Source organism: Alligator mississippiensis, chromosome 8 (genome assembly GCF_030867095.1).
Source record: "Alligator mississippiensis isolate rAllMis1 chromosome 8, rAllMis1, whole genome shotgun sequence".
Taxonomy (NCBI): Eukaryota; Metazoa; Chordata; order Crocodylia; family Alligatoridae; genus Alligator; species Alligator mississippiensis.
The window spans coordinates 32018904-32044642 of NC_081831.1; the positions used below are offsets into that span (position 1 = coordinate 32018904).

Below are 25739 nucleotides of genomic sequence, written 5' to 3' on the forward strand. Positions count from 1 at the left end.
CCCACCTAGGGATCTCCCTCTTCCCTGGGACCACCTCCCATTGGGACCTGGTATAATGCACCCCATCCTGCACCTCTTCCCAGGTACAGGCCTCCATTTTAAAGTTACTTCTCTTTCAGTGAATTGAGATGGGTCTTCCCCTTATTCTGTACCCTATCCCAAGGTCCCCTTGCTTGCAAAGCAATTGGGGTCCCACATGGGTCTCTGCATGGTCGTCATTATACTAGGCAGTCTCTTTGTCCATTTTTTACCCAAATGGGCCTGCCCTACAATATCTGTCCATTCAACCTGGAAACTGCCTGAATGGCTGGGACCTTCAAATGTAACTGTCCCAGGTTTTCCTAAGCCTGTCCCTCCAAAGGTCCACATATATCACTCTAGTTGCTTGTTGGAAGACTTGCTTTAACTTCCTGCAGCTGATGCTGGAGCACAGGTTCTTTAGAAACATGGTGCCAGCCTTCTGCACTGGCTTCCTCTTGGGCTGGACTTCCAGATCTCTCATCACCCCAGATCCAGTTTCATCATCTCTTTCATGCTTGGCCTCAGTTCCTTCTCAATTATTCCTGGGATTTTGTCCACCCCTGTCCCTGGCTCAGGACTGCTAGTGTGTCTCTCGTGCCTTCCCTGATGTTTGTTCCAGCTAGGGCCTACTGATCCCTTCCTTGGCCTGCAGGCTGTTCTGTCTCCTCCTGGGTCCCCATCTCAGGTTGTGGGCTCCTTAGGCTTCCACCTCTGTCTCTTTGTGCTCGCAGAGGTGCCACTCAGTCTTGGTCAGCTCTCCTAGCTTCTCCTGAAAAGCCTTCCACTGGGCACTGAGTCAGTTCAGGTTCTTAGACAGACCTTCACCATGAACTAGATTCATAGATTCATAGATGTTAGGGTCGGAAGGGACCTCAATAGTTCATTCAGTTGGACCTCTTGCCCTGGGCAGGAAAAAGCGGTGGGGTCAGATGACCCCAGCTAGGTGCTTGTCCAGTCCCCTTTTCAAGACCCCCAGGGTAGGGGAGAGCACCACCTCCCTTGGAAGCCCATTCCAGATTCTGGCAACCCTTACTGTGAAGAAGTTCTTTCTAATGTCCAGCCTATATCTGCTCTCCATCAATTTGTGGCCATTGTTTCTAGTTACTTCAGGGGGGTGCCCTAGTAAATAGATCATCTCCTAATCCCCTCTGCCATCCCCTGATAAATTTATAGGCAGCTGGGCCTTGCCTGCAGGCCTCTGACCATACGAGTGGGTTTCCTCTGAACCCTCTCAAGATTCTCTGCATCCCTCTTAAAGTGTGACACTCAAAACTGGACGCAATACTCCAACTGCATAGAGGGGAAGCATCACCTCCCTGGACCTGTTTGTCATGCATCTGCTAATGTATGATATAGTACAGTTAGCTTTACTGATCACTTCATCACATTGATGGCTCATGTTCATCTTGGAGTCGACTGTGACTCCAAGATCACTTCCTGCTGCTGTACTGCAGAGAGGTCATCCCCCAGTCTGTAAGTGTGTTGGTTCTTTTTACTCAGGTGCAGCATTTTGCACTTGTTCTTGTTGAACTGCATCCTATTTTGTTCTGCCCATTTTCCAACTTGTCCAGATCTGCCTGGATCTGTTCCCTACCCTCTGGTGTGTTAATGTTGCCACATAATTTGGTATTATCTACAAACTTGGACAGGGTGCTGCTCTCTATGCCCTTGTCCAAGTCATTGATGAAGAGATTGAATAGCACTGGTCCAAGGACCGAGCCTTGCAGGACTCCACTGCCCACATCTTTCCAGGTCGATTATTGACCCGTCCATCAACACTCTCTGAGTGCGAACCCTAAGCCAATTTGTCACCCACCTGACTATGTAATCATCTGCATCACAGCCTGTCAGTTTATTTACGAGAACAGAATGAGATACCGTATCGAAGGCCTTCTTAAAGTCTAGGTAGATGACATCTACCTCCACTCCTGTGTCTAAGCATTTTGTTGACCTGGTCATAAAAAGAAGCAAGGTTAGTCAGGTAGGATCTATTTGCAGTGAACCCGTGCTGATTTCCTTTCAGCATTATTTCCCCTGCTGGGCTCCCACAAATGTAATCCTTATTGATTTTTTTTTTTTTCTTTTTTCCAGAATTTTCCCAAGGAGAGAGGTGAGACTAACTGGCCTATAGTTTCCCGGTTCCTTCCTCCTCCCCTTCTTGAAAATAGGGACCACACTGGCCCTTTCCCAGTACTCTGGGACCTGACCAGAGCACCATGAGTGCTCAAACAGCCATGCTAGCAACTCTGCTATGACACTGGCCAATTCCTTCAGTACCCTTGGATGAAGTTCATCTGGGCCTGCTGATTTGAACATATCCAGCCCCTCCAAGTGCCCCTTCACTAAGTCTGTGCTAACAGTTGCTGGGCTGGTGTCCCTCCTGTGTCTATCTATGATCCAACTGGGAGATTTGTCTTGGTCTGTGTCTAGGAATACAGATGCAAAGAACTCATTGACAAGTTCAGCTTTGCCCCTCCTCTCTGTCACCAGTTGCCCTAGTTTGTCTTGTGGGGGTCCTATGCTACCCTGCATCTTCTTTTTGTTCCCTATATACTCAGGTGATTAGTCAAGGATGCACTACAGAGTAGGAGTTTTGAAGTGATGGGAGCCCAAGAAGGCTGGCTGTGCCTTAAGGAAATGATCCTTTGGGCACAAAGGGAGATGATCCTGATGCAAGGAAAAAGAGGGAAAGGGGCCAGGAGGCTTCCTTGGCTGACCAGAGAAATCCAGGGCAGCCTATGGGCCAAAAGGGGGGCACATAAAAAGTGGAAACAGGGAGAGATCACCAGAGAGGAGTATACCTCCTCTGCTTGTGCTTGTAGGGAGGCAGTTAGACAGGCCAAAGCTACCATGGAGCTGAGGATGGCATCCCAAGTAAACGATAACAAAAAATTGTTTTTTAGATATAGGGAGTAAAAGGAAGGCCCAGGGAGGAATAGGACCCCTACTAAATGGGCAGAAGCAATTGGTGACGGACGGGGGAACAAGGCTGAACTCCTCAACAAGTTCTTTGCCTCCGTGTTGCTAAGTGAGGGGCAAGACAAGTCTCTCACTGGGATTGTAGAGAGGCAGCAGCAAGGTGCGAGACTACCATGCGTAGACCCTGAGATAGTGCAGAGTCACTTGGAGGAACTGCATGCCTTTAAATCGGCAGGCCCGGATGAGCTCCATCCGAGGGTACTGAAGGCACTGGCCGACATCATTGCACAGGCACTGGCAGGAATATTTGAATGATCGTGGCGCACGGGCCAAGTCCCGGAAGACTGGAAAAGGGCCAATGTGGTCCCCATTTTCAAGAAGGGGAGGAAGGAGGACCCGGGCAACTATAGGCCAGTCAGTCTCGCCTCCATCCTTGGCAAAGTCTTTGAAAAAATTATCAAGGCTCACATTTGCGAGAGCCCGGCAGGACAAATTATGCTGAGGGGAAACCAGCACGGGTTCATAGCAGGCAGATCGTGCCTGACTAATCTAGTCTCTTTTTATGACCAGGTTACAAAATGCCTGGACACAGGAGTAGGAGTGGATGTCGTATACTTAGACTTCAGGAAGGCCTTCAATACGGTATCCCACCCCATACTGGTGAACAAGTTAAGAGGCTGTGACTTGGATGACTACACAGTCCGGTGGGTGGCGAATTGGCTAGAGGGTCACACCCAGAGAGTCATGGTAGATGGGTCAGTTTCGACCTGGAAGGGTGTGGGCAGTGGGGTCCCACAGGGCTCAGTCCTTGGACCGATACTCTTTAATGTCTTCATCAGCGACTTGGACGAGGGAGTGAAGTGTACTCTGTCCAAGTTTGCGGATGACACAAAACTGTGGGGAGAAGTGGACATGCCGGAGGGCAGGGAACAGCTGCAAGCAGACCTGGATAGGTTGGAGAAGTGGGCAAAAAACAACAGAATGCAATTCAACAAGGAGAAATGCAAAGTGCTGCACCTAGGGAGGAAAAATGTCCAGTGTACCTACCGCCTAAGGAATGACCTGCTGGGTGGCATGGAAGCAGAAAGGGATCTTGGAGTCCTAATGGACTCCAAGATAAACATGAGTCAGCAGCGTGACGAAGTCATCAGAAAAGCTAATGGCACTTTATTGTGCATCAGCAGATGCATGACGAATAGATCCAAAGAGGTGATACTTCCCCTCTATCGGGCGCTGGTCAGACCGCAGTTGGAGTACTGCATGCAGTTCTGGGCACCGCACTTCAAGAGGGATGTGGATAACCTGGAGAGGGTCCAGAGAAGGGCCACATGTATTGTTAAGGGCTTGCAGGCCAAGACCTACGAGGAGAGACTAGAGAACCTGGACCTTTTCAGCCTCCGCAAGAGAAAGTTGAGAGGCGACCTTGTGGCTGCCTATCAGTTCATCATGGGGGCACAGAAGGGAATTGGTGAGGTTTTCTTTACCAAGGTGCCCCCGGGGGTTACAAGAAATAATGGCCACAAGCTAGCAGAGAGCAGATTTAGACTGGACATTAGGAAGAACTTCTTCACAGTTCGAGTGGCCAAGGTCTGGAACAGGCTCCCAAGGGAGGTGGTGCTCTCCCCTACCCTGGGGGTCTTCAAGAGGAGGTTGGATATGCATCTAGCTGGGGTTATCTAGACCCAGCACTCTTTCCTGCCTATGCAGGGGGTCGGACTAAGTGATCTATTGAGGTCCCTTCCGACCCTAACATCCATGAATCTGAAGAAGGAATTTTTGTTGTCCTTAATTTTTGTTGCCAGCCTAAATTCTAATCCTGCTCTGGCCTTCCTAACTGATTCCGTGCAAGTGTGAGCTACCAGGGAGGTATACTCCTTGGTAGCTACCCCGTTTCCACAGCCTGCATACCTCTTTGTTTGCCCCTAGGCTTTCCTGGACTTCCCTGTTCAGCCAAGAGGGCTTCTTGGCCCCTTTGCCCCTTTTTATACGCAATTGTTTTCTTCTGTGCCCATAGGGTCGCTCCCTCGAGGAACGACCACCCTTCCTGGACACCCATTTTGCCAATGCTTTTGAGCTTTAATGCCTCACTAACTAATCTCCTGAGCACATTGAAGTTAGCCTTTCTGAAGTCTTGCACTTCAGCTCTGCTGGTTAGTTTACCCACCCTTTGCCAGCTAGTGAATTTAATCAGTCAATAGTCACTATGCCTTAGGTTACCTTGTACCTGCAGGTTCCCCACTAGGTCATCGCCTGTAGACAACACCAAGTCCAACAAGGTGTTCCCCCTAGTGGGATTGTATATCTCCAGCATTAGGTGGAGGTCCTGTATGCAGATTAAGAACCTATGTGAGCAGTTAGATTTGGCTGACTGCTTCCCCCAGCAAATGTCAGGGTAGTTTAGGTCACCCGTGACAACCATATCTCTTGACTGTACAGCCTCTGAGAGCTGTCTGGAGAATTCCAGGTCTAGCTTATCCTCCTAGTGTGGCAGTCTTTAGTAGTCTCCCACTACCAAGTCCCTTTTCCCCCCCTTCCTGACCCCCTTGTATCCTAACCCACAGTACCTCATTTTGGCCCTCCTCTGACCCTATCTTGATTATAGAGGATGTATATTGTTCCTTAACACAGAGCGCAACAACCCCCCCCCTCCCCTTTTTCCCCACTTCATCCCAACTGTACAACCTATGACTCTCAATGCCTACTACCCAATCATGGAGTAGGGTCCCACCAGGTTTGAGTTAGTTCAGCAGATTGAAGTTGTTGCCTGCAAGCAGGAGTGCAAGTTCCTCCTGGTTGTCCCCCATGCTCCTAGCATTAGTGTAGAGATATTTAAGCCTCCCGATAGGTGCCTTTGATACCCCCCTGTCCTGATGTCTATCGGGCCCCATAGTGCTTAACTTAGTGCTTACCTGGGCTTATCCAGTACACTGCTTGTGGGTTGCCGATCCTAGGTTCTCCTTATCTTCTGCTTCCCCATCCCCTGAGAAACCTATTTTAAAGCTCTTTGGAGGAGACCAGCCAACCTGTAAGAGAACAGAGTTTACCTTCAGAAGAGAAATGAAGACCATCTTGACTACAGGGCCCCCGGAGCCCTGTAGTCATTCATGACACAGTCTGGATTACTCCTGGCCGCATCATTTGTGCCCACATGGACAAGGAATATGGGGTAGTAATCAGAGGGCTGGATGAGGTTGGGAATCCTTGCAGTGATATCCCGGATCCTGGCTCTGGGTAGGCAGCAAACCTCCTGTGCCGTAGGATCTGGTCCACAGATAGGCCTCTCTGTGCCTCTTAGGAGGGAGTCGCCCACCATGATAATCTGGCATCTTTCTCCGGTTGCTTGGGTGTCGCTCAGCCTGCCTGGTGTTTGTTGCGGATGTGTCTTCTCCGGCAGCTTGCTTTGCTGTATCATCTCCTCCAGTGCTGCCAGGGCTTTGTATCTGTTACTGAGTTGCGTTGGGGAAGCATTCACAGCTGCAAGCTGTCTAGCTCTGGAAGGGACTTTCTTCTATTCAGCTGTCCTGGGACTCTCCCGTGATGTTTCTGTGCAGAGAATGAAATATCCATCTGTCACAACCCAAGGGTGTGATTTTGTGTGTGCGCTTCGGCACTGCTAAATTATTTCCCACCACTTGTAGCTTTCTTTGCAGGGTGCATTTCTCCGTTGCAGCTCAGAAATGCACATTGCAAGGAGTTCCTGCCATTTGTATTCAAATTCATGCCCCACTATTGGCCAGTTCTAAATTATTCCTACATGGCGGCTAGCGATTGGCTTGCTAGCCGTATAAGAGGCTTGAGTGGTTTTCGCCCAAGTTGGAGGACTCCACGAACATCAGGAGGAGGAGACTTCACGTCTCGTGAAGATCTCTAAACGCTGCGGAGCCTATCGGACCCAGCGTGTATTTCAAGAAGGCTATAGGGGTCTGATCAGCCTCTCGCCTCTCCCCGTCGCCGCCTAATCCCTCGACGTACCCTTCCCTGTGCGCAAGTTCCACGGAGCCTAGCAAACTTCGTGTGAGTGAATCCAGAGCTCTGTCCAAGTCCTTAAACTGGGACTTAAGCGAAGTTTTCCTGGAAGTTTTCCAGCCTGCACCACGACCATCTATGGTGTAAGTAAACAATCTTAAATCAACCATTAAGCGTCCATGCCTAATTCTAGCGTGCCACCTGCCTTCCCCGACCCGGCGTGTCCGGGCTGCTGGCCACAGCCCACTGCGTGAAAAAAGGGGCCTCGGACCGCTCCCGGCCCACACACCATCAATCTTATCCTTTGCACCCTGATCCCTCACAGCCTGCTCACCTCTGCCTGCAGTTGCCTCACCTGCCCATCCAGCGCCTCAATCTGGGCACATGTGGGATAGGCAAGGGAACCCTCAGCCCCAACACTACCCCCAGGCCTCAGAGGTCCCACCAGGCAACCCCTGCAGACAGAGGCCAGGCCATTGCCGACGCATCCAAGGGGCCTGTCTGGGTGGAGGCCAGAGGCAGCAGCAGGGCAGGGTCCCTGGCTGAGCTTCGTGTCACCACCCCCATAGTAGCCCCCCTCCTCATTCACTTACCTGAAATCTGTCAGAAGCTTCTGTTTACTCCTACACGGTGTGTACTCCTACCCATGGACTGGCCCACAAATTCATCCCCTGTTGGCAGTTCCTGTTTGCTGGCTCTTTGGTCGCCTGGGGAGTCTCCTTTTATATCCTTCCAGGCCTGGGTTGACTCGGGCCCAGTCAGCAATCCCACAGCAATCAAGAATCAACACTTATTCAGCAGTCAGCACTCACTCCCAGCTTCTCAGAGCACACCCTCCCACCAAACAAACAAACAGCCAACTAAACCAAAGGTATAGGCAGCTGGATGGGCTTGATCTGGTGCCTCACCTGGCTTCTCTCCTTTTTTCTCCCTTTTCTTGCCTCTAGCAACTGCCTGCAAACTGCCCCCCTGTTGGCAGTCCCTGTTTGTTGGCTAGATTTTTCACTGCTAGCTCTCTCCATTTGAGTTTAAGGCATTCTAGCAGTGGTGGTCTTAGTATCTCTCTCCCGTTAGCAGCAGCACACAGCATTCCTTCTGATGTTCTCTCTGTGATCTGTGTACACTCAGCTAAGGCTCCCATCAGTTGCCTGGGTGTGTCAAGCACTCCCTCACGTTCTTCCTGCTGGATCATCATCTCCATTTTGGTGTAACATTGCAGATTGCATTGTTCCAGCGCATCCTTCTACCCCAAGTCTTCATCAAAGGTTTGAGCCAGAGAACATGCCTCCATCTCCTCTCTAGCTTTAGCCTCTGCACAATCTTTTGCTTGTCCACATATTCCTCCAGCTCCTGCTTGAGATGCTTCCTTTTTTTTTTTCCTCCCCCTACTCATCATAAACTATCAGTACCTTCCCCTTTAAATGGGGGTAGTGTCCATCCCTCCAGTCAGATTCTTCCAACTCGTGCGGGGCTTGTCTTATTGCCTGCAGGCCTATTAAGATGCCACTGTTCATTCCCAGTTACTATCCTTCACTTTCAAAGTGCTGGAATTCACTTCAGAACCCCAGTGTGCTTTAAATACCTCAGTCCATTTTAACTTTTATCTGCTTTATTACCTTCAGACCCTTAAAATCACCCAGGGCCTTTTTACATGCCTGTGTTCTCAGGATAATTAGCTCTATACACAGTCTTTCACTGCCTATTTACAGGATAACAGCCTTTTTCATTGTCTTTACTCCTCCGGGGCAAGCCTCCTCCTGGCAGGAACCAATCAATGTGCACCATATACACAGTCTGTAATACACTCATGGTCTCTCCACAACCCATGGTCATCTTCCAAATTGCAGGTCAACTTTCAGGATAACAGAACTCATGGAGTGGTCTCCAGGCTCCACCACGAGCTAATCTGCTGGCTGTCTCCCTCTCAGCTCTCTGCTCACAGGTTCTCGGCTTCCAGGCTCTCAGTTGTCTGCCTACGTCTAGTTCAGGGGTGAGCAAAATATGACTCGTGGGCCAAATCCAGTCCATCACCTGATTGGATCCAGCTCACGGGCACGCATCTACCAAATGATTATCCAGCCCATAGCTGTCCACACGCCACACTCCCACCTGTGCCTACCAGTGGTCCTGGCTTGCATGCCTGTATTCTACTCTCAGGATCCTTAACAGTGTAGCAAACTGCCAGCTTATGGGTACATTCCTGGAATTCTTAGGTTTGGTGTTTGCTTTTCTCCTCCCCCAAAGGGTTGAGTTCAGAGTATCTCACTATACTGTGGGAGTCGTATCTCAACTGCTACTGCTTGTGCTTTTGAGTTTCCACATTCTGGAAAGGTATAACAAGAAGAAGCTCTAAAGAACCACGGAGACTTTTTGTAAATAAGTAACACTGTTGTAGTTAAGGCACAGCCCCAGCTTTTCCCTGTGTGTGGGTGGAGATAGGGTGTTGAACCGGGGCTGTGGCAGCAGTTCTGGGAGCAGAGTGGCGGTGAAATATGGGGTAGAAGCAGCATCCTCCAAATGCCGCTGGCATCCATACCGAGCTCAGCCCCTGCCCCGCCCCACCATGCACAAATCTGGGGGGCACATGCCCCCCTGCCCCCACCCTCCTGGGGTGCAAGCTGTGGTGGGAGCCATGGCTCTGTTTCCCACCCCACCACTTGGGCAGCATCTGACCCACCTGGGTAGCACCTGCCCCTGCCCCCTCCCTCTCTGTGGGGGAATTAATCTGCCATCCCCCACACCCCTTACCTCCTCCTCCCCTTCCACCACACCAGACTTACCAGTTGGAGGCAGCTGTATTGGAAATCGGATTGCAACAGAGGCTGCGGAGGCTTTCTGCACAGGGAAAGCCTCCGCAGCCTCTCCCACTCTCCCTGTTTCTCTTCCGATGCTCCCTTTTATCTTTGCCGGCTAGCAAATATTGGCTATCAGTATCAGCGCCAAAAATCTCTATTGTTGCACCCCTAGTTAAGGTTGATCAAGGAGTTTCCTATCATTGTGATATATGAATGTTTGTCTGATCACTAAGTTGGAGTGCCTGACAGGTGATGTAGGATACTGGAGAAAGAACTGAGGGCAACTACAGGAGTGTAGGTTGTAGCCATGTTGGTCAAAGGAAGTAGGCAGACAAGGTTCCTTGGGTGAATCTGATATCTTTTATTAGACCAACCCAAATAGTTGGAAAATAATTATTAAGCAAGCTTTCGGGTTCAAAAACCCTTCGTCAGGCTAAGCAAGTTTCAGCAGTTGGTGTGTGCTCTTCCTGGATGGAATGAAAAGTAAAGAAGCCAGCAGCTGGGCTGGTATGCATACAAGACGGGTAGTCAGTGAAAATGTAGATTGAGGAGTCAATGGGTGAGAGACAGGCTGGGGGTGGGGGAGAGAGAGAAGGTATCAGTATCAGCTTATTATTGCTTAATAATTATTTTCCAACTATTTGGGTTGGTCTAATAAAAGATACCAGATTCACCCAAGGAACCTTGTCTGCCTGAGGGCAACTAGTCATTTTGGAAATGCCAGGTAAACCCATTTATTCTTATAATTCTGAACAAGTGTTTGCAATCAAATATCATAATGTGACAGCATGGCACTATTATGAAAATATGTGGAATAAAACAGCAAAAAGAAAATTGGCAATAAATGTCAGGTTCCTGAATGCCACATAAGTGTTTTAATCCTTTTTCTTTTGAATCAGTGCTTTGTGAATGACTAGATAGATCCTTTTGTTAGCTGGGATACCCTTCTATTACAGGAAGGCAAGCTACATGTCATGTTCACAAAACCAGGAGTGTTGTGACCCTCAAGTTCAAAGTTCAAGCTTGGAGAGTGGCATTCATTTTTATTTTAGCTTATTTTTAGTTTAGTTTTATACTTTTTTGCCCACTTCACTTCGAATACCTGCTCATGCACTGCTCTAGCGCATGTGTGTGGTGGTGGGCATGGTGAAGGTTCGTGTGGCCCTTGATCATCCTGGAGAAAGCCCCTAAACATTCCTGCCACATCTTTGAATGTATTTCCAGTGGAGGGGACTTCCTGTGTAGGTCCCGCAGGTCAGTCACTCCTCCCAGCGCATATTCATGGGCCTCCACCTCCCCTCCACCCCTTCCTTATACCAACCTCCAATGGGCCACTTGGATGCCGGTGCTGCTCATAACTGGCACAGGATTTATTCTCTGTTACCCGGGGTGCCTCTCCCCAAGCGTAATCCGCCCCTTCGCACCGGGGCTGCTTGCCACCTGTGCAGAAAGCCTCCTCAGCCTCTGTTTTATCTTCGCCAGCTGGTGATTGAACCCGCTGGCTCCAACTGTATGTAGGCACGGCTCGTGAACCGTGCGGGCTTCATTCTTTGTTCCTTCAATTGTCTGGTGTCCTGTGGCTGGTAAGTGGTTTCTTTTTTCAGGGTTTTTTCTCCCAGGGTGTGTAGCCCCCATCTCAGGGTCCCCTGAAGGGAGGGTCTCCAGCTCCCCCACGGTTGTGCCCCTGGAACATAATGCCCCCCTTTAAGATGCCTTAGGGCACTTTGGTTTTTTGTTTTGATATCCTACCTGTCATCCTGGGTGTTCCGCTAGATATTTGTTTGGCGTCACCACGTTCGGTCTCGTTTCCGCACGTGGATAAGAAATCCGCCACTATGTTACTTGTCCCTGGTTGGTGTAGTATATGGAACTTGAGTGGCTGAAGTGCGAGGGCCTACCTTGTAATTCAGGCATTATTGGTCTTGGCCATGCTTAGCCATTTTAAAGGAGCATGGTCCATTACCAGCTTAAATTCCCTCCCCATCGGGTAGTACATGAAGTGTTCTACTGCCCAGTGGATTGCCAAACATTCCAGCTCTATGGTCACATACCGTGTTTCTGCAGGCAGTAATTTTCGGCAAGCATAGGCAACTGGCCTCTCTATCCCTCCGCCTTCTTGGGTTAGCACTGCCCCAATGGCGGTCTCCAGTGCGTCTGTCTGTAATATAAAAGGTTTACAGAAATCGGGTGCGTGTATCATGACATCTTCGCATAGGACCTTTTTGAGCAATTTGAAGTTCTGTGTCATTTTGTTTGTCCATTTTATGCTTCCCACTCGTTGCCCTTTTAAGGCTTCTGTAAGAGGCACTGCTAGTTCGGAAAATCAGGGAACAAACTGGCAGTAATAATTGGTCAACCCTAAAAAGGATCTAAGTTGTTTGCTGGTCTGGGGTACCGTAAAGTTGCGGATGGTTTTCACCTTGTTAGCTAATGGCCTGATCGCACCTTGTCCAACCAAAAATCCTAGATATTTGGTTTGTCTCTGAGCCAGTGCGCATTTTCTTGGGTTCACCGTCTTTCCTGTTTTTCTTAGTTCTGACAGAGAGCCCTCTTGTGCTGAGCCCAAGTTTGCATGAACACAACGATGTCATCGATATAAGCTGCAGTGTACTCAGCGTGTGGCACCAGAATCTGGTCCATTAGACATTGGAAAGTCGTGGCTGCCCTGTGAAGCCTGAAAGGCATGCAGACGGACTTGTATAGGACCCATGGCATCCTGAAAGCTGGCTTGGGTCGGTCTCTGCTGGCCACAGGGATTTGCCAATACCCCTTTGCCAGGTCGAGCATTGTGATATATTGGGCATTCCCGATGCCTTCCACTAGGTCTGTGGTGTGGAACATAGGGAATGTGTCAAAGACCGCCATTGCATTCAATCTTTGGTAATCAATGCGTAACCTCAAAGAGCTGTCTGTTTTTGGGAAGGGGATCAGTGCGCTACACCACGGACTTCTGGATGGGCGTATGATCCCTTGCTCTAGCATCTTTTCAGTCTCTTTGTGTATCTTCCTTGAGAGGTGGTGGGGAACCGGCCGCCATCTCTCCCACACTATGGCTCTCGGTGGTGTCTGTATTGTGTGGTACGTGCCCTGGATCCACCTGGGTTCTTCTCAGAATACATCTTTTAAATTCCTTAACCAGAGCCTGCATCTCGTACCTTTGTGATGTCGACAGTTCTTCCCCTATTTGGACTCGGTCCTCTGTTCTAGCCATCCCTTTCTCTTGGGTTGCTCCCTGGAGTCCCAGGTCTTCTGTATCCATCTCCACAAAGGTTGCCTATCCCTTTGGTTCATGCCATTCATGCAAGAGGTTGACATAATATATTTGTTTCTCACATAGATGGCCTGGTTGGTGAACCTCATAGTCCACTGGCCCACCCTGTGGTGTATCTCAAACAGGATCTACCACTGGGTTAGCAGCTTTCTCAAGGACGTGGGCAGCAGCACCAACACCCACTGTCCGGGTTTGAATTCCTGCTCTTTGGTGTGCACATCATACCTCTCTTTCTGACAATGTTGTGCCTCCTGCATATTATCCTTGGTCAAGTCTCGGGCCAGCTGTATCCTTTGTTGGAATTCTTGCTGATATGTGACTGAATCCCTCGCATTCCCTGCATCTTGTTCCCAATCTTCTCTCAGAGCCTGGAGTAGGTCTCTGGGGTGGTGACCTAATACTAGCTCAAAGGGAGAGTATTTCATCAACTCCTGTGAAGTGTCCCAAAGGACAAACAAAACTAATGGAAGAATCAGATCCCGCTTTCACGGGTCTCCTCTTATATAGTGCTGCAACATTCTTTTTATTGTCCCATTGAGATGTTCTACCAGGCCATTAGTCTGGGGGTGGTACATGGATGTATGCAGGTATTTTATCCGCAGGGTGCGGTATACCACTTGTAACACCCCAGACATGAAATTACGCCTGTGGTCAGTGAGGATTTCCTGAGGAGTCTCCACCCTCGCTATCCACTTAATGAGTTTTTCCACGATCCGTGGAGCTGTTACTGCCTGCAGGGGCATGGCATCCAGATACTGGGTGGCATAATCTATGAATACCAGTATATATCGGTGTCCTGTGCTGCTATGGGGAAGTGGTCCAACCACATCCATGGCTATCCTTGAAAATGAGATATCAGTGATAGGCATGGGTTGAAATGGGGCCCTCGTTGGGTGATCCTTCCTGGCCTTCTGACATTTGGGACAAGCTGTGCAATGGCACACCATATATTCCCTCAACCCTGGCCAGAAGAACCACTGGGACACTCTAGCGGTGGTCTTATCCTGACCTAAGTGTCCTCCCATGGAGTTCGAATGGGCCAGTCGCCAAATGACTTGGTGGAAACGGGTGGGTACTACCAATTGTTTCTTTTCAGGCTCCCCTACCCTCCAGGGTTGTATGTGAGTTGGTTCCTTATCTTGAATTGTGGAGTCCCTTCCAGTGCTGGTGTCTGATTGGCAGTGGTGTTCAGGGGCAGTGACCTAAGCTCCTGAAGTCTGGGATCTTGGGCATCCCAAAACTGCTAGCTGCTGGCTACATTGCGGAGGTCAATTTCATCCATCATGTTTGTTGATGCCTCGCTTTCCTCAAGTTCACTGAGCCAGGCTTCATGGTTCCGGATCTTTCTTTTCTCAGCCTCAGCATCCTGGACTCTTTCCAGCGTATCGTATATTGGTGTGCAGTCTCATTCTAGTAGCATGTTGCAGGCTAAGCGGGGTACTATGCCCACTAGTAAGTCTCCCTGGTGTTCCATTACCCTGAGTTGTACCCACTGGCAATCAACTTGTTTGGTCTCCCCATGAAGACATGCCATGTTCACCGGGTCAGCTCTACGATCTCGCTGATGGGTGATGAGATCCATCCTCACCAGGGACTGGGTACACCCAGAGTCCAGGGTAGCCTGAACAGTGCAATTTCTGATCCAAGCCTTAACTACGGGACATACCCATATTGCACCCTCTCCTTTGGCAACATAACTGCAATCCATGGGCTCACTGGGGTCTTACTCTTTTTGCTCCTTGGCTGGTATCCTTGGAAACCACTTACCAGCCACAGGACACCAGACATCAAAGGAACAAAGAACAAAGCCTGTGCAGTTCTCAAGCCGTGCCTATATATGGCTGGAGCCGGCGGGTGACCTCAGGAGCAATCACCGGCCAGCAAAGATAAAAAGGAGTGTCAGAAGAGAAACGGGGAGAGCGGGAGAGGCTGCGGAGGCTCTCCATTCTGGTGACAGGCAGTGCCGGCTCAAAAGAAAGTATCTGGACCAGAGAGCAGCAGCGGAGGCTCTCTGCATAGGCGGTAAGCAGTCCCAGTGCGAAGGGATGGATTATGCTTGGGGAGAGGCACCCCGAGCAACAGAGAATAAACCCCATGCCGGTTATGAGCATCACCGGTGTGCAGGGGATGACCTCACTCCCAAAGGAGCCATAACAGACCTGGAGATAATGAAGGCTTCCTACTCCAGATTCTCACAGGTGCCAAGCCATGGAGGGAGGCTGACCCAAGGAAGGGCAGAAGATACACCAACAAAAGTGTAGAGTGGATCATCATCGGGGGACGCCATCTGGCTCAAGCCGTAGGGCAGAAAGAGAGAAGCAGCAGTTGATCCTGATCTCTGTCTATTCTGTCTGCCCTCTTATCTTTTTCTTTTAATCCTTTTCTCTCCTTAGTTACTATTAGCCTGTATACAGTCTTTTGTGTTGCTGTTATGGTCTGTCCTTTTTTCTATTATTTTTGTTCTTTGAGTACCTCTGGGGTTATGTCTGCCTTGAGGGGGATCTGACCGACTCCACACCACCAGAGTGATCACGAGGCTTAGCAAGTGGCTGTAGACACCAGGGAAGAGAGACAAGATGGGCATATCCAGTAGGCCCGTAGCCTATGAAAGAAACAAATTTAATAACCAATCCCAAAAAGGGAGTAAAAAATAGAAGGTCATCTACACCGGAGGGATGGGCACCTTAAAATCAAGTGGCCTGCTGGAGGTTGGCATCAGGTGTAGGGGAGGTGGAGCCCCATGAATATCCACCAGGAGGAGTGACCGACTCAAAGGGACCTACAGAGGAAGACCCCTCCACTGGAAATACATTCAAAGTCATGGCAGATGAGTTTAGGGGCTTTCTCCGGGGTGATCAAGGTCCCTCTCAGTGGCCACACAAGCCCTCACCGTGCCAACCACCAGGCACACATGCTAGGGCAATGCATGAATGGGTGTTCGAAGCAAGGCAGGCACAAAGTGGTCCATTGGATGGAAATCAAATGGAAAGCCCGGTGCACAAGGAGCATCCCAACATGGAACCCGTAGCCATGGCCCCTCCGGACATTCTAGGTCAGAATTTACAGGCCCTGACACAGATCCTTGATACCTAGTAGCAAATGATGGTTCGACAACAGGATTGGTTGCGTCACAGCATTTAAAATGCCAAAGATGACAGGAGAAGATGATCTGGAAGCCTATATCAACATGCCATAATGACGGGACTTGGTAAAGGATACTGGGCCAGTCGACTTGATGCCCTCATTGTGGGTAAAGCCCAGCTGGCTTATCGGGCCCTCCCAAGAGACAAGGCTCGCAACTATGATCTGGTGAAAGCAGCAATGCTGTACCGGTTAGAAATCAACTGGTGCACTATAGACGGCTCTTCCAGGTGAAGAAGGGACTGGAGGAGAAACAGCCCAGGCTCCTACTGCAGTTCCTGCGGGATCTTTTTAATAAATGGGTAAACCCTGCATCATGCAAATCAAGATGCTCTGGCTGACCAAATACTGCTAGAACAGTTTCTTAATGACCTGGAGGAATGTACGCAATCATGGGTCTATCAACATTCCCCACGCAACTGTGAAGAAGCTGTAAAACTAGCAGAAACCTTTGCAGCATCAGAGATCGGCTGTAGTTCATAGATTCATAGATGTTAGGAAGGGACCTCAATAGATCATCGAGTCCAACCCACTGCATAGGCAGGAAAGAGTGCTGGGTCTAGATGACCCCAGCTAGATGCTTATCTAACCTCCTCTTGAAGACCCCCAGGGTAGGGGAGAGCACCACCTCCCTTGGGAGCCCGTTCCAGGCCTTGGCCACTCGAACTGTGAAGAAGTTCCTCCTAATGTCCAGTCTAAATCTGCTCTCTGCTAGCTTGTGGCCATTGTTTCTTGTAACCCCCGGGGGCGCCTTGGTGAATAAATACTCACCAATTCTCTTCTGTGCCCCCGTGATGAACTTATAGGCAGCCACAAGGTCACCTCTCAACCTTCTCTTGCGGAGGCTGAAAAGGTCCAGTTTCTCTAGTCTCTCCTCGTAGGGCTGGGTCTGCAGGCCCTTAACCATACGGGTTATCCACATCCCTCTTGAATTGCGGCACCCAGAATTGCATGCAGTACTCCAACTGCGGTCTGACCAGCGCCCAATAGAGGGGAAGTATCACCTCCCTGGACCTATTCGTCATGCATCTGCTGATGCACGATAAAGTGCCATTGGCTTTTCTGATGTCTTCATCACACTGCTGACTCATGTTCATCTTGTCCACTAGGACTCCAAGATCCCTTTCTGCTTCCGTGCCCCCCAGCAGGTCATTCCCTAAGCTGTAGGTGAGCTGGACATTTTTCCTCCCTAGGTGCAGCACCTTGCATTTCTCCTTGTTGAACTGCATTCTGTTGTTTTCTGCCCACTTGTCCAACCTGTCCAGGTCTGCTTGCAGCTGTTCCCTGCCCTCCGGCATGTCCACTTCTCCCTGTAGCTTTGTGTCATCTGCAAACTTGGACAGAGTACATTTCACTCCCTTGTCCAAGTCGCTGATGAAAGTAGTTGGGAGAGGCAGAGCCCTGGCCCGCCAACACAGACCCTCGGGGAACCGGAGAGGAAACGGCCCCCCCTATAGGGGTATAACAAAGGATACAATTTTCTTCTGCTCTGGGAAGACCAGGCACTTCTCAAGAGATTGCCCGAGCAGTCACTCAGAGCGATGGTGCCCAGGGTCTCCAGCTCCCCTGTGGCTGTGCCCCTGGGAAAACTTTATTTAATTTTAATTTTTATTGCATGTAACAGTAGCGATTTTAAGATGTTTATTACCATATTAGAAAAAGAACTGCAGACCTGTCCATCTCCTAGGAGGTGGAAGTTCATGGCAGAAACTTATTATAACAATTCCAACAAACTACTACTTTTCAACTGTTTAATTTAACAGGCTTAAAAAGAGCTTGATTCCTGAATCATTTTTTCACCCTTAGGGTTAATGCATGTAGGTCAAGATCAATTAATGGAGGGTGTACTACAGAAGTCTTGTATCACTATGCCTCTCCTATTGAAAGATGTTATGATCATAGTACAAAAAATGAGACTGTATACTGTACTAATATACATGCTGCTTCTCATGTTACGATGAACTACCCAACATAACTCTTCTTGCAGATTCAACGCCATCTTTCAAAACTATTTGACAACTTGGCTAAGATGAAATTTCAAGTGGACTCTGAGCAAAATCCAACCAAAACTGGATTGGGAATGTATAGTAAAGAGGAGGAGTATGTTGACTTCAGTGATCCATGTGACTGTAGTGGACAGGTGAGATGAAGGCACTCCATTTTCAATTATGAAAATTAGAAGTCCAACTTCTACTTTTTTATCCCATTCTTTTATTCCTGCTTGACAAGGGCACAAGTCCAACACAGCCTGCATAGCTGTCACTTAAAGTATGATAATACACGCTCAAAGGGTGAGAGAGGCTGCAATTAGACTTAGACTACAGAAGTGGGCAGATGGTAATAGGATGGTGCTCCCCCCTTGTGAGCACAGAGGCAAAAAGGGATCTTGGAGTCATTATTGACTCCAAGATGAACATGAGCCTCCAATGCCAGACCACAGCCAGCAAAGCCAACCACACCTTGTCGTGCATCCAAAGATGCATCTCAAGCCGGTCCAGAGAGATGATACTCCCCCTCTACACAACATCCGTCTGGCCTTAAGTGGAGTACCGCGTCCAGTTCTGGGCACCGCACTTTAAGAAGGATGTGGCCTGCCTTGAGAGGGTTCAGAGGAGGGCCACCGGCTTGGTTGGAGGGCATAAGGACAGGCCCTATGAGGAGAGGCTGAGGGACCTGAACCTGTTCAGCCTCAGCAAGCGGAGGCTGAGGGGGGATTTGGTGGCTGCCTACAAACTCGTTAGGGGAGATCAGCAGCAAATAGGAAGAGCCCTGTTCTCCCCAGCAGCCCCTGGGGTGACGAGGAACAATGGCCAGAAGCTGCTAGAGAATGGGTTCAGGTTAGAGATTAGGAGGCACTATTTCACTGTCAGGGTAGCTAGGATCTGGAACCAACTTCCTAGGGAAGTGGTCCTCGCTCCTACCTTGGGTAAATTCAAAAAGAGGTTGGATGAACACCTGTCTGGGGTCATGTGATCCCAGTGTGTGCTCCAACCAGTGGCAGGGGGTTAGACTAGATGATCTATTCAAGTCCCTTCTGACCCCTAACTACTATGAAGCTATAATGGGCAGAAATTGTGTCTGTATAAAAATGACACTTCCTTGCTGCCCAGTGCTCCTCCTTGCTCTGTTTGTGTAGTTTATGTCTTTGTCTCTTCACATCAATGACCTCCATACATTTCTTCATTCTCTTTTTGTTCATTCAGTGCTGCAGAGGCAGGTAAAGATGGAATATACCTGAACTGAAAACCAGTTTTTATTTTTCAATTTTGTAGAAAAAACTGGAAAATCTGAGGGGAAAAAATCCCCCCAAAAGCAATTTTAGTCTAAAATGAATTGACCGTGCTTATATTGGCCTCAGGGCATATTCTAACATAAAATGTGTGTTGAAATAATGTATGATATAAATTTTAAAGTAGAGTAGTTAATCCAAAGTTCCTTTCTGTGTGGACCTACTTAGTTCTGAATAAACATGCCCTTTTCTGTTTAATTTAATTGAAGTGGATAAACCTAGCTTGGAAAAACACGCTTTTATTCAGGAATAAAAGAATGCATACTTGAATATATTCCTTGGATGACCAAGTCTCATTTGTAAGTCTCCACGTAGACCTGAAAATGGGAAAATATTGGATTATATTACTTCTCAGCAGAGTTCATTCTACTTCATTTAGAAATGTAGCAAAGTTTCAATTGCCTTATGAGTGCTTTGTTTAATTCTGGATGGAATCCTGTGAGCATGTGCTAAAGCTAAGGCACTAAACTCAGGTAAGATACATGGTCTAAAAGGAGACTTTGGGGCATGTTTTTAACACTGCAGTTAAAGAAAATTAATGTATTCTTATATCTCTATTTATTGGAGGTGTCTAAGTAGAGCAAATATCTCTGGTGTTTAATACCTTCTCTAGGTTGAAGACTGGTTAAATCATGTGCTGGATAATATGAGGGCTACTGTGAGACATGAAATGACAGAAGCTGTGACTGCTTATGAAGAGAAACCAAGAGATCAGTGGCTCCTTGATTACCCTGCCCAGGTATCCTCTTTGACCAGCCCAGTAGGGAAAGCATCTTGTTGTGAGCTCTTCCTTTGCCTTCTACTAGTAAATCTGTTTTGTCAGTGAACAAGTAGGGAAGCTTTATGTGGTCCCTGCTCCTGGACTCTAGCTATGCTGTCCTAATGGATTGATTTCTCTTGGTCTTAGTAAACTCCTGAATTGAAACTTCAGATAAAACACAGTCATTTGTTTCTGCAAACCCAGGTGCCTAATTCTGCTTAGCTGAGTGGGTTCAGAGCAGTGAGCTGCAAGCTACAAGGCTGCAAGCTGCAAAGTTGCTAAGTATATAATGGAGAACCCCTGCCACAAAAGATAATGGTAGTGGCTGGAGGGGGCCAAAGGGGACTGTGAGCAGGGCTTTAGTACAGAGTAGGCAGTCTTCCCCAGGCAGGGGAACAGAGGCAAGCTTCTTGTAAAAGAGGGAGACTGGCAAAACCTAGGCCAAGTGGCAGGGGAAGAGAGAGGCAGAGACACTGTGGCTTTAAGCGGAGAGACTCTGATGATAGGAAAGGACGAAATACACCCAGAAGGCTGAGACCTGTTTATATTAACCTAAGGGGAGTCCAGAGGAGAGACTGCACCCGAAGCAGTGAGGACTGCTTATGTTAACCCGGGGGAGTCCTGAGGAGTAGATGTACCCATAGGATTGTGGGGATTGGGGAATGTTTAAGTTGGCCCAGGAGAGCAGGAGCCACCCAAGGGCTATTTATGTTGATACGAGAGGGGTTTGCTTTTTTTCCTTTTGTGCTCATTTGTTTGTAACACCTGGCAGACCAGAGTGGCTGTGAGGGGAGGTATGAAGGCCATGCAGCAGAGTGCCCAGCATCCTGTGATTATTTTTTTTTTTTTCCTTCCCCCCTGTGGCTTTTTTGTTTGTTTGTTTTGTTTGGGGGATTTTTGTTGGGTTTTTTGTTGTTGGGTTTTTTGGGTTTACCCATTCCTCTCCTTTTCTGTTGTGAGTCTTAGAGAGGAAGTTAGGCAGCTAGATGCTTTGTCTAGGTAGAGGCACAGATGGGGGATGAGGCCCTGACTTATGCTAGGTGGACTACAATGCAACAGAGTTGGAGCCACAGCTAAGGCTACAGAGGGAATGTGGGGGAGAAAAGGTCATCCTTGCACTACTCAGGTTGGTATCCAGAAGAAGTTGGGAGGCAAGGCACCTTCACCTAAACTCTGGTCACCTAGAGGCAGCCTCCTAAATATCATTCTAACTATAGCATCAAGGTGTGGTAGGCGAAAGAGAGAGGGGAGCCAGCTAAGGAGGCTGAGGCAGGTAGACAGGTGCCATACAGCCACCAGTGGGTGACACAACCACCCCTGGAGGTGCACCCTGCTACAGCCAGATATAGGTGGCTCAATGATGAGCAGTGTGGGTAAAAGGCACTTAAGGTGTCACTTGAGTAAAATGAGGGCTTCCTCCCAATCCTATAATAAGTAAGATAAAAGGCATGGCAGGAGAGTATAGGGTAATGCCCTGGGAAAGTGGAGTGCCAAACAGGCCTGAGTCAACTGTCAGAGGGCCTTGGAAGTTGAGGCCTATTACAGTATATGATATGAATGTGTTTTATGACAGGAGGCTGTAAAATAAGGTCAGAATTCAGAGGCAGCAGTTCTACATATAGGTTATAGGGAACTTATTGGTTCAAGAACTGGACGATCGGATTTAGAGCTCATTAACTTTGGTAAGGTTAGTAACATACTGGCAAGCATGTGGGAATGAGAATAATTAGCATACCTAATGGAAGAATGGTAATTGTAGCAGGAAAAATAGCCAGAGGGAGTGAAATAAAAAAACTTTTTTTTCCCACCTTTCTTGTACTTATGCTGTCCTGTTAATTGCTTTTCCTGTTACTCTCCTATTTAGCATCCCATGACACATGAAAGACAGCTATTTTCTGATGGTGAGCTGCTATCTCTGACTTTGTGCCAGATACCAGCATCAATTAACATATCACTAAGCATGAATTCTTTGCAGTTCTCTATCACAGTGACTATTTGTTATTACCATTTTGAAAAATACCTTTAATTTTGTGTTCAAGCCCCCTTTTTTTTTTTTCCTTTAAAAATCCTACTGCATTATCAAGAGCATATCATTTCAAACACAGAACAGGCTGTCAGTTTTGTTTCTGCAATGGATACTGAACTAAATCTCTTTCCCAAGGTGGCCTTAACCTGTACCCAGATCTGGTGGACCACAGAGGTTGGAATCGCCTTTGCCAGACTAGAAGAAGGTTATGAAAATGCAATGAAGGAGTACTACAAGAAGCAAGTGACCCAGTTGAATACTCTCATCACCATGCTCATTGGTCATCTCTCCAAGGGTGACAGACAGAAAATCATGACCATATGTACCATTGACGTGCATGCTCGGGATGTAGTATCTAAGATGATAGCTCAAAAGGTTTGGTTCCATCCCACATGGAATGACCCCTTTTAAGTTGCTGTCCTAGCAATGTCTAGTGCTCCAATAACAAACAGCCTATTGAGTTAACAGAATATGGTCCAACACTGCCATCTTTAATCCCAATGGAAACGGGTATTGCACCCATACCCACTCATATCCCAATCCTGCTCTATATAACAGACATTCCAGTTACTACTTGTTTCTCTTGAAACGGTGTAAATGGCTTTTCCTTTGGGGGTAAAAATACATCATTTTTGCATGAGCTGCCGAAACCCTCGCAATAAATCAGCAACTGTGCAGTGTGACGGACCTTAAAGCACCACAGGGCTTGTGTTCAGTCATCTGCTAATGCAAGTTAGAGGTTCAGTGAATGGTTTTGCCACTCCACCTCCCCAATGCTCAGCTCAGGCATGTGTTAATAGGCCAATAAAATGCATTCCTAATGGATAATGGGTGCTATCACATTTACAGAGTAATGGAGTTTTTATGTTTGGAGGTTTCTTCCCACTGGAGAGGTACACAAGTAGATCATGAGAAGTACAGCCAAGCTAAGTCTTCTATATTGTTTTGGGCCTGATCCTAAATCCATTGAAATCAGTGTGAAGCTCCCCATTGACTCCATTCGGTTTTGGATTGATCACCTTCCCTACACCCATTCTTCTCAAACAGTCAAATGCTTTTCCTCTTCAAATGTCTGCACTTCCCAAAATCCTAAAGCTTGCCTTTCTTTCCCAGTATCAACTGGCAGAAGGTTGTGGGCTGGGTAGGTGGGGTGTCGGAAATGGCTGCCCTCTCTCCTTCCTCTTGCATTGTGATTTCATGGGAAGTTCAATGTTTAATTTTCTTCAGAAATGCTGAGCGGGTAACATCCTATTAGTTTGTCCTGCTGCCCTCTCTCATACATTTTGCTTCATGAGAACCTCTTTCTTGAACATCCCGTCTATACCATCCCATCTATACCTTCTCTGTCACTTCTTCATGTGGCTTTCCATTCTGCTCTTTACACTTGAGCAGACCTTCATCTCTGTGCAAGAGATATTGCTGGCTTTCATTTATGTCCTTTTTCCTGAGGGAGAAACCTTCTTCCATTATAAAACACTGGGCCCAGTTATTTTTTGGTAAACAAAATTTTGGTTGAAGCCAGTGGGTTTATCATCCAAGTTGCATTTGAAGTCGCATTTTGACCACCCCCCGCTTGATAAATGCCCATGGATATCTATGTGTATTTGCAGGTGGACAATGCTCAGGCATTTATTTGGCTGTCACAGCTTCGGCACCGGTGGGCTGATGAAGAAAAGCACTGCTATGCGAACATATGTGATGCCCAGTTTCTTTATTCATATGAATACCTCGGTAACACTCCTCGCCTTGTAATCACTCCCCTGACAGACAGGTAGGTACCTACATGGTCTATATGCCTTATCACAGGGTTGCTTCAGCTTTAGTGCTCTCCCAAGTAGGGCAAAGAAACAACTGTTAGCTGCATACAGGTGTTCATGGACATGAACAACTCATGCCCCCAGCAGCTGGGGGGGCATGGCTGGACTGGCAGTGGCAGGAGCCTGGCGGTGGTGAGTGGGGAGCTCCCACAGACACCACCAGGGGTGCACTGCCACGCTTGGGGTGTACACATTCACCCTCTTGCACCCCCTACATGTCACCCCTGTTCATGGAGTTCTTTCTTTCCCTTCCTATCCCAGGTACCCTGCAACAGAACTCTAACTACCTTGCTGTAGGATTCATTGTAGGAGATATCTGGAGTAACTTTCCCTCTCTTCCCTCATTCTAGTGTGCACCAGAGTGGGACTGTTTTTGGAATCTGTCATGGTTATCACTAGGCCAAACAGAAGGGATCACTGCACAATGGACTGCTCCAAACCTGAGCTAGCTAATCAATAATACAAAGCACTAAAAAAGAAAATTTCTAGGACTCTTCTTTAGTTAAACTTGTATGGCTCCACTGCTACCGCTTTGTAATAGGGTGGTGGACCACACGCATAACGTCAGACAGCTTAATATTTAAAAGGAAAACCGTGCCCTTGACACTGAAAAAATTGGGATTCTAGGATTCCATATGGAAGACTCAACAGACTAATAACTGTGAATCAACAGATTTTTTGGTTTACAAACTCAGTCTGAATGCTCATGTCTTGCTCAGCATGCATTGATTCAGTCCAATTACCCCATAACCTGTCAGTAGACTTTTGAATAAGGAACCAATATGCACTGACCCAATATACATTAGGCCTCCTTATGGTATTGCCAGGTTCTGTCATGTAATTTGGGTGTATTTGGGCCATCTGACTCCTTCATCTCTTTTTGTTTTTCTCTCTTTTTTTTTTCTTCCTCCTTGTTGCTGGAAGATGCTACATCACCCTTACCCAGTCTCTACACCTGACCATGAGTGGTGCCCCTGCTGGGCCTGCAGGGACTGGTAAAACAGAGACCACCAAGGATTTGGGGCGAGCCCTTGGCATCATGGTATATGTGTTTAACTGCTCTGAACAGATGGATTACAAGGTATTGGTTCTGATGTAACCCAGGTTCATGTCATGTTATGGGAATAGACAGGGGGTGGGACAGATCTGAAACCTCTGTAAAATCTGAGGACTAAGAATAAATTGACTTCAAAGTGAGGTACCTTGTTTATCTTCCACTCTTTAAATTCACGCTACATTTTTTTTTTTTTTTTATGCCAAATTATTACTCCTCTTCTGGGAGCTGTATGCATGCACACTAAACTCTGAGAGGCAGAGTCAAGCTTCTTGTTGTCTCTAGGGACCATTAGTCCTATGAGGCTGGCACCTTCTGATGGTATTGGCTACAAGGTCCTTTAGGCTGGCTCACCAGATAAAAAACAAAACAAAACAAAAAAATGAACAGGTTTGGAAAAGAAACAAAGATTATTGTGGAGAATGTCTGAAGGTCTGTTTTTAACAGTCTCTTAAACCGGAATCCTATTTCAAAGGGCATAATCATCATCCTTCTCATAGTTTGCTACTGGGCTCTTTTATTCCGGCGCAGTTTTTGAGTGAGAAATTAGCAGGCTTCATGGATTTAGCTACCTCAGATAAAAGGGAGAACCTACTCTCCCTAATTTCAGAAGGTCAACTGAGTGCAAAAGGCAACTGACACTGCCTTCAGGTGCATGGCCTTTTCAGCTTGTCATGGCT

The 25739-nt window shown here is 47.8% G+C and overlaps 1 protein-coding gene across 1 annotated transcript in view; it reads left to right on the plus strand.

Annotated features, from left to right (window-relative positions):
- DNAH9 (dynein axonemal heavy chain 9) overlaps positions 1-25739 on the plus strand; it is a 515733-nt gene that overhangs the window by 123231 nt on the left and 366763 nt on the right. The window contains exons 23-27 of the mRNA XM_059732606.1: positions 18101-18253; positions 20016-20141; positions 22324-22563; positions 23799-23959; positions 24930-25086. Coding sequence (XP_059588589.1) covers positions 18101-18253; positions 20016-20141; positions 22324-22563; positions 23799-23959; positions 24930-25086 — 837 coding nt within the window. The remainder of the gene's footprint in view (positions 1-18100; positions 18254-20015; positions 20142-22323; positions 22564-23798; positions 23960-24929; positions 25087-25739) is intronic.